Here is a 10,033-nt window from a genome sequence, read left to right on the forward strand (position 1 = left end):
AGAAAAGGTATACCTACTTGCTACGTGGTTTAACGGCCATAAGAATTTTCTTAAGCACTTACCTAAATCGAAACTCGATATAAGTACACACTGAATTTCTGATACAAAGTTTTTTGTACAAATAATCTTAGTTTACTTAAGGCCTCAGTAATCACTCTACAGTATTTTGTTATAATAATTAAAATAAACCACTGTAAGTAATTCTATCTACTTATATAAAAACTTTCCACTAAAATACACTTTAGATGTTGATTTAAGTTCCAAAAGATTCTCATCATTTTCCTTTCCGTCGGTGACTCCGTACCTTTTATCTTTTGTGTCACCGAACTCTCTAGAAACTCCATAATCGATAGGGTTGAGACTTAGTTCAGAAACTCCTAGCTTTGTCTTCTAGCAAAAGTTTGTTCCTATTCAGTATTTACTTACAATTTACTGGTCTTCGCAGGCTAACGAGTCAGCATTTCTGTGACTTTCGTATAAAATCTTCGTTATGTCAGAAATCTTAAATCGGAATAGATATTGCTTATATAAATCATAGGTTTTTATTGCATCAGGTTCTTTCGAAACGTCAAAAGCTAGGTGGACGGTTCTAACGTTTGAGTTTTATGGAGAATAATCGGCAAATAATCTTATTATCTTCGGTATAATCTTAATATTTGAACGGAAAACTTTATGAATTTCTTATGAAAAGATATAACTGACAGGCGTCTAAAATTAAAGTCACATTTTAAATGTATGTTTTCCTTATAATACTTACTTTCATTTGACACTTTTTATTGGTGCCTTAGTTTCGAAATATCAAGAAAACATCATACATATGGCCTTATGTAGGTACACTATCTACATATTTACAAAAACAAATCACACGTGAGAATGTATTACGTACAAAAGATTCCTATTTTCTTTTTTCATTTGTAATGTTATATAATATTTTATCGTAATAGTAAATCTTATCTCAGGACGCTGGACAGTAAGATATTGTATGGCTCAAATGTCTAGGAATCAAAACCGTAGGTATAACTAATGCAAATAGGAATATGCTAGGGGTCCCGTATAAACAATACTTACATACTATGGAATTCTTTATTTACTGTGACAACAGTCACAGTTGCATCTGATTGAATTTGTGATTCAATTTAGAAATAAGCAAATCGACAGGAAACAATAACTTTTTAAATGCAATTAATGCAAACGACTTCGTAGGCAAGTACAAATAGGTTATACCCATTCGTCATTTATTTGATTAAACTTGCTGGATCTAGTAGTTTTACTGTTCTACTTAAGTACCTTTTTACTTCCCCCCAAAAATCATTATCAAGTATTATTTTAATAAAAATTGCCTACATTTTTTTTTTCAAAATCAAAAATCAAAATCATTTATTTGCTCAAATAAGGTACAGAAGGTTGGTAAATTGTTGACAATGGTTCTCTTATTCTGCCTGTAATTTCGGCGTGCAAATATTAGTTACCTACTTTATATATATTTTATTGATTTCCATTTAATTGCATTCAATCATTAAACATCCATAATGTCAATATAATGTAAAAAAAAAAAAAACAAAAGAAAAAAGGTAAACGTTTTCAATATTGTTAGTGTACAAAACATGATACAAAAATAACTCAGATAAAATCTTATGTCCCACGGCGGCTAAGGTTTCATGCTTTGGTAACGGGACCCTAAACGGACCAACTATAAATGTATGTTACTACAAAGGAATCGTTTTTGCCTTCTTTTATTCTGCGATAGAATAAAACTTATTAGTAGTTTTATACATAGATCTATTATGTAGTTGTATCTTATTTATCTTGTATAATATGTACAATTTTTTAAATAGTGTGAAAGTCGATATGGTGAGAAAGAATGTTACCTGTAAAATAACAGCAGATAGAAGTGCATGTAAGGAGAAAAATTGGGATAGAGGTAGGAGGATGATGATGGACAAAAACTGTGTTTTCATCATCATCTCAGCCATAGGACGTCCACTGCTGAACATAGGCCTCCCCCTTTGATCTCCACAGATACCTGTAGGAAGCGACCTGCATCCAGCGTCTTCCGGCGACCTTTATAAGGTCGTCTGTCCACCTCGTTGGTGGACGTCGTCGTCGTGTGACGTGGCGCTTGCTAGTCCGTGGTCTCCACTCCAGCACTTTTCGGCCCCATCTGCTATCTGCTCTGCGAGCAATATGGCCTGCCCATTTCCACTTCAACTTGCTAATCCGGTGGGCTATATCGGTGAATTTGGTTCGTCTACGGATCTCCTCGTTTCGGATTCGATCACGTAGAGAAACACCGAGCATAGCCCTCTCCATAGCTCGTTGAGCGACTTTGAGCTTTGAGATGAAACTGCTTTGTTTGTGAAAAAAACTGTGTTTTACCTCAAATAAATTATGCGTCTACCTTGTACGCTACTCTACTTTGTATGCTTAAATAAATCCTCATAGCTCGCTTAATACAGAGTTTTTTCGATCGATTTTCAACCTTATCACAATAATGAAAGGTGACCTGCTAGTCTCTGTACCTAATACTTGTTAATTTTTCACAAAGACTAATTGCCTGTTTCGTCAAACACCTTCCGGATCTAATCTGCTTGAGTACTCAGCGTACTTTCAGAAATCGTGATCACGGGAGCTACGAAAATTATAAGCACTTAATCCCAATTTATATTATGACTGCAAAAATACGAATTGAGATGAAAAGTAGAAGCCCTAGTGAATCTTTACTCATTACTTACTTCTTATGTGCCTGTTTTGTGATTAGGTGATGAGTTTGTTTGTTTGTATATTTGTTTGAACGCGCTTACCTGGAGGTACTGGACTGATTCGTAAACCTCTTTAACACTAGAAGGGCCGGGCTTCAAGCTATACCTACTCAGACCGCGCACCGTCAATGTAACGGTTACAATAGCAAATTAGGAAAAATCATAAAATATGAAAAGAAACAAAGAAATAGTTTGTGAAATATTTTACAATGAAATTGCCTTGCCGCCAATTTGTCTGTCTTGGTCTTTCTAGTGTTAATTGTTCAATTATTCATCAAAAGAAAGGCTTGGCTTATTTTTATCCGAATGCGCGGAGTTGAAGGTACTTATGAGACCAGGTAATACCAGGATAGTTTTTAGGAGGTAATAGGTTTTAATATTTAGTAATCTGCTTAACCTAGCGTAGTTGAGTCTAACTGAGTTTATCAGTTAGCTATAAATATACTTTGTAAAAGGTGTTTCAGCTGCTAAACCCTTAACGAGTTCAGCATTTGCAACAAACGCGGTTAGAGAAATGAAAGGGTAAATGATGAAGCGTCCAGTAAGTTAATTAATACTTCAAACAAATGATTTTTCATTAAAAATGTGGCTTTCGTTAAAATAATTTTGTTCCTTTTACATTTTTCCTCCGTTTTTATAGTGCATAAAACAATACTTTGTATAAACATAATGTATGTAGGTATTTAGTAAGTTTCTAGCTAAGTATTTCCCGTAACCTTTTCGGTGTTTAATATTATTTATTCTCAGAAAACCAATAAATTGAAAACCGATAAAAACGCACCAGTTGTTTCCGAGTTTGAAATATTCGGACAAATAAGAAATGATCAAACCCAATTAATTTAGAACAGAAATGTAAAAAACGGCTAATGTTGTTATTTCTGAACATCTCATAAATAAGTGAGTTTACGAATTTCGTAAGTGATTTCATATATTACCGAGACAAAAGCTTTATAAAAAGGAATTGGATACTAAACAATTGCTTTTCTTCGTAAGAAAACATGCTTTATTTATAAATTCTTTGATACGAGATTATTAATGTTATTATAAGAGATTCGCAGCTTCAGGGAGTTTTACGAAGCTATCTTTATAAATGGGTTTCATAATCTGTTTTGAACGAAAATCACTTATGCTTAAAAAATAGACGTCAAAGTAGGTCAAGGTAGGTACATCAAACATCTTAAATATTTAGAAAAACATTCATTGGCTTTATTTACAACTGGCTTCCGCCCGAGGCTTCGCCCGCGTAGAGTTCGGTTATGGCGCGTTTCCAAGACAACTCGTTCTTTCTCAAGGTCAACTCCATCTCTGTACCAAATTTTATTAAAATCAGGTCAGACGTGAAAGCGTAACAAACAGACAGACAGACAGACAGAGTTACTTTCGCATTTATAATATTAGTAGGGATAGTATATTGCATGCATACATTTTACTTTTAATATTAATTTTGACTAACGTCCGCGTTACATTTTACAAAGTCGTCAACAAAGAACAAAGCGTAAAGACTTTAGTTACTTTCGTGTCTATATTTTAAGTAAATATAGGAGTCATTATATTTATTGTAAACTAACCTCTTTCCCGCGGTTTCAGTCGCGTCACATGGGTACTAATATAGCTCGTACCGATGTAAAATATAGCCTATGTTACTCGAAAAGAATGTAGCTTTCCAACAGTGCATTTTTTTTTCAAATTGGTTTTGCGGTTTCAGAGCTACAAACAAACAATCAAAACTTTTTTCCTCTTTACTATATTAGTACAGATGATATTTACAGACGACATAAGGAAGCCATATTAATCCAAGATGGCGCTCAGTAATGGTGCACTTACATCTCTCTATTAATTAGTGTACATCCAATCCCGCCATATTTCCGACGATTATAATAATTACAGGCTACATATTGAACATGCAAAACCGGAGCCATTTTGGTTCTTGAAAGTGTCTATTTGCAAATACCTAGTATTTACTAAAACTGGCCTTTAAGGTTTGTAAGTATTTTACGTAGAACTGCCTATCTAACCTTCCCAACCCTCCGACTAGTCATTACCCCTTTTTCAGACTATTTGGCTTCTGAATACTCTTTACGATTATCAGAGTTCCGGAGTATGGAGGATCTCGTCATAACACGGTGGTCACCCACCCACGGACTGACCGCGACAATCGTTGCTTATTCTGTGGTCGAAATGTATGGATGTAACTTCTCCACGAGCTTATTAATCCTAGTATGATGAATGTGGACTCACTTGGACGCTGGATTGATGTGGATGAAGCCGACCTTCACGGAGACCACGTTGTCCTGCCTCTCGGATGGAGTGGTGCAGTGTGAAGAGCAGTTTTCCACCTTCAGCGTGTGAGGCGTCATAGCGCTGCAACAGAAACCCCCACATTAGAAGACCCTCGGCAGCACACTGCAAATTTTGTATTAACTAGAACGAAAAGAATACTTTTATATGATGTAAATTAATTTATTAAACTGATATTTAAAGATGATAACTTGGGACATGACATTTGTGTAACAGGTGCTAGGTATAGGGTTGCCAGATTCAGGTATTTCGATTCCGGGATAATTCGAGGATTACGAAAAAAATATGAAAAAGGACAATGCTATTCTTTGTATGGAAGTTGGGCTCAAGAGTTGCCCACAGTAACTGCATAGTGTATTATGTTCCATAGGCTTATAATAGGTCCCAGACCGAAATATTTCGAAATCTATCCCAGGAGTGCTGAGAAAAACTGGTTTGACTCTTATTCAATACTACGAAAAATATGCTTACGAACTCTTAACTATTCCACTTTTATTACCTTAATTGAAATGCATTATAATATTAATCGACAAATACGAGGTATTGAACGAGATTTTTTTTTACCGACTTCAAAAAATGGAGGAGTTTCTCAGTTCGTTTGTATTCTTTTTACGTAAGTACGTGCATAACTCCGTCGTTTACCAACCGATTTAAACAATCATTTTATTGTTTAAAAGGATTTACTTTCCAAATAGTTCCAGGGTCCAGGGTCTGGTGATAGAAACCTTAAAACATTATGGAACTCTCGGAAATTGTAAGCACATATCGAATAAAAACTTGTCATTCGGGTATATGTCTCCGACACCACAAAACTGTGGAGGTTAAGACCTGACCTGACGATGGAGACGACAGTGAGACGAGGGAAGTCCTCAACGGTATCTATTTACTACCTCGTGTTTGAGCTTATTTTATTCGTCTTGATAAGATTTTTCCATTGCCATTAAGGATTTGCATGACGCTACTCGAACTTAGGACTGATTGTGGTAGATAGAGACTGAAAAGCAAGAGAAACAACAATTACCTTTAAACGTCTATTTCTGTTTTTTTTTTATCCTGTTAACAGTAAAACCACTATCTATCTGAATGTTATTTCAAGAAAAGAGGTTGTTAGGTTTGTGGCTGCTTAAAATGGCTTGCTAACAATGGCTGGCTAACATTAGAACTGGTTTTTCTCGGGACCTCTTGGACCGATTTCAAAAATATTTGTATTCCGTCTTAAGAGTGAAGTAAAAAACCTATTTTAACCATTCCCACTACTGGGCAAATGGCTTGGGCTTCATAAACTGACTGTTCAAGTTGGACATTAGAACCGGGTTTTCTCGGAACCTCTGGGACCGATTTCAAAAATATTTGGATTCCGTCTTAAGAGTGAAGTAAAGAACCTATTCTAACCATTCCCACTACTGGGCAAATGGCTTGGGCTTTATAAAGTAACTGTTCAAGTTTAACATTTGAACCGGTTTTTCTCGGGACCTCTGGGACCGATTTCCAAAATATTTGGATTTCGTGTTAACAGTGCAGCAAAGAACCTATTTCGACCACTTTCACTACTGGGCAAATGGCTCAGGCTTTGTTAAGTGACTATCTATGGAGAACATTTGAACCGGTTTTTCTCGGGACCTCTGGGACCGACTTCAAAAATATTTGGATTTCGTGTTCAGAGTGCACTATGGAACCTATTTTAATAATTCCCACTACTGGGCAAATGGCTTGGGCTTTATTAATTGACTGTTCAAGTTTGACATTAGAACCAGTTTTTCTCGGGACTTCTGGGACCGATTTCCAAAATATTTGGATTTCGTGATAACAGTGAAGTAAAGAACCTATTCTAACCATTCCCACTACTGGGCAAATGGCTCAGGCTTTGTTAAGTGACTATCTATGGAGAACATTTGAACCGGTTTTTCTCGGGACCTCTGGGACCGATTTCAAAAATATTTGGATTTCGTGTTCAGAGTGCACTATGGAACCAGCTGAAACTACTCCCACTGCTGGGCAAACTTTGAGCCCACACCCTGGCATTGTCCTTTGAATACCTATCTATATTTTTTGCCTTTATTCAGAATTCGCATGTTTGAAGACTGTTTTTGCAGTCCTTTCAAAAGACTTGTGAAATCTGGGCTCTTTAAAACGAAGAATTGCAATGCAGCGGGGTAATAAAGGAAGGGAAGCGGCCTGCTACTATTATCAAAATGAAGAAAGCTAGTGTATGACGGTATTCGAAAATCCGGGACTAAAAGATGCAATTCCTGGACACGGGACAAGACTAGTAATTCCTGGACAATCCCGGATTTCCCGGCCATCTGGCAGCCCTAGCTAGGTACCTATCAAAAAAATATGTGATTTCGTTTTTTCGTAAAATATGATTCACAGTACCTATTATCCTTAATGAAGTAGTCACGGGAACTTATGAGTAGCGACAAGCTGTATTAGTGTGTGCACACATATAAATTCGAGCTGCAATTTAGTACGGCACAGTGCAGTCGCGATCACCGAGGAGTCAGCACGTCTCACCATGAATTCCTTCACGATTTTTGCTTTGTTCGGCGCCTTGCTGCTTACGTTGGGGAACACGCAACCCCTGGATCGTTCAGTAGCTGATCAACCAGATACTACGGTTTTTACGCGACTCAAAAGGCAGGCTATATTCGATCGGCTGTCTCACCCGTGCCCAGTCGATACTGTGTTCAACTCTCAGACCAACCAGTGCATAACTTGTGAACAGTGAGTATTAGCAAATAACATATTATTGTATGTAGATTTAATGAACGAAGAACTGATGCTGGTGAAAAATAACGGATTTAAAAGGCCGAAACAAGTTGAAAAATCGTTGTTGGGTTTTAAGTAGCAGGTAGCTAGCTAAAATAGATAATCAAGAACCAAAAAGAGGTTTTCCTCGAAGCGCTAGCATAGGTAACACAACTGCGATCATTCAAGTTGTCTTTTCAGTTCGTTATTTTTTATGCAGGCAATGTTTATTTGTTCATATTTTACTCAATCATATTTTGTTTGTTTGTTGTTTTCATACTGTATTCCGTTCGTCCGTTGATTACGTGTAATGTGACAACGCTAAAATTAAGAAGGAAAAGTTATAAAACGCCAATCAGAAATCAATAGTCATTCCACTTTAAATCGTGCGTAATAAAGAACGTAGAAATATGATGGAGAGTTAATTTATTTCATTCAAAATATTAAACTTCATGCCAAATTTCAAGTTTTCTGAGTTTACGGGAAGTACCCTGTAGGTTTTGATTCCTTTGCGAGTGTCGAGAATTTGTTGAAAATATCGACATAATCGGTTGTATCTTTTGATTGGCTTGGCTTAGAAGCTTGATATTTTCACAGCCTAAAGGGACAATAGACCCGAGTATTTCATGTGAATTTCAGCTTGATACGTCCACGCGTTCTTAAGATAAAGGGTCTTGACAGACAGACAGACAGACGGACAACAAAGTGATCCTATAAGGGTTCCGTTTTTTCCTTTCGAGGTACGGAACCCTAAAAATATCTATAGAGGGTATAAAAACTATAGTAAATTAATGTTACTTCTACTTTTTCAGGTATGAGGGAATGAAGGACAATGGAGAACCCTGTCCGTTGAAGAAACATTCGTCCAACCAGTGAAATCATGAACCAGCGAAACCAGCGAAATTACACCGTTTTTACTTGCAATTAAGACAATATATTATTTCGTATTAAAATTTTTGTAATGCTTCAACAATGGTTTCATTTATCCTGTTATATAGATAGATATACTTTATTAGGTACACCAATTTTACATTTTTGATCTTAATCTAGTTAGTCTACGTCAGTCTTACGAAAGTATACCTATATTAAATAATTTTTTCACTTCATTTATTAGAAGAACATTGTCGAACCGCATCCGTGTTTCGGAGGGCACGATAAACTAAAGGTCCTGGCTGTCATTTGAACATCTTTACGGAACATCTTTACATCGTTACGGGTAGTCAGAAACCAGTAAGCCTGACGACCAGTCTTACCTGGGTAACTGGGTTAAGGAGGTTAGATAGGCAGTCGCTAGTTGTACACTGGTATTCAGCAGCATCCGGCTAGACTGAAAGGCAACCTCAACATAGTTAGGAAAAGGCTAGGCAGATGTTGAATTTTAAATTCCTAAATTATTATGTTAAAAAGCTGAAAATAAAAAAAACTTTTTACAAAAAAATAAAACCAACTCCCAAAACCACTAAAAAGTTTTATTTTTTTTCAGCTTTTCAGTGATACGAATAGTTGATACTATCCGCATAACTGGAAAGTTCTCGTCACTACGAATAATATAAGCCCAAACACGAGGTAGTTAACATATTCGGTTGTCCAGTTCCCTCGACCTTCTCTGGTCTCCATGATCAGGTCAGCTCCAAACGTTCACTGTTGTATAGTGCTATCAGACAAACACCTGAGTGTCAAGTTTTACCCTATGTATTCCTGCAACTTTCGAGAGTTGCCCTCGATTTCTCAGGGTTGCCATCATCAGATCCTGACTTGATGACAATGGGACCACCTCGAAAGTCTACGCTATCAAACAAAAAAAGAATCATCAAAATTGATTAATAAATGGCTGAGTAATCGCGTAACAAACATACAAAAGAAAAAAAGAACGGTCGAATTGAGAACCTCCGGTTTTCTAGGTAGTCTTTAATCTAATCAGTTTCGAGTCCAAGTTCAGCGGCAACAATAAACGTCAATTTTTCTTTAAAAAATTGTTTATTTTTTAAATTTAACGTGAAAAAATATTGTAAACCGTTGTTTTATGCAAATTGACGTTTAAGTTGTAGGCCTAAGGCGTCGTCCTAATTGGGAGCGATCGTACGATGGCGCGATGCGTTTTTATAACGGCTGAATACCTAATCGTGGTAATGTGCGTTCTACCATTCCTCTGCATACTGATTTATAAGCCCGGTTTAATATATATTAATATTAAACTTCATTTATTCAAGTAACAAGACTCAAATTTG

General features: G+C 36.4%; 1 protein-coding gene across 1 annotated transcript in view; it reads right to left on the reverse strand.

Moving 5' to 3' along the window:
* LOC124637673 overlaps positions 1-5,116 on the reverse strand; it is a 58,644-nt gene extending 53,528 nt beyond the window's left edge. Inside the window, exon 1 of the mRNA XM_047174297.1 lies at positions 4,998-5,116. Within this exon, the coding sequence (XP_047030253.1) occupies positions 4,998-5,116 (119 nt within the window). The remainder of the gene's footprint in view (positions 1-4,997) is intronic.
* Positions 5,117-10,033: the final 4,917 nt, after the last annotated feature.

Source organism: Helicoverpa zea, chromosome 16 (genome assembly GCF_022581195.2).
Source record: "Helicoverpa zea isolate HzStark_Cry1AcR chromosome 16, ilHelZeax1.1, whole genome shotgun sequence".
Classification (NCBI taxonomy): Eukaryota; Metazoa; Arthropoda; class Insecta; order Lepidoptera; family Noctuidae; genus Helicoverpa; species Helicoverpa zea.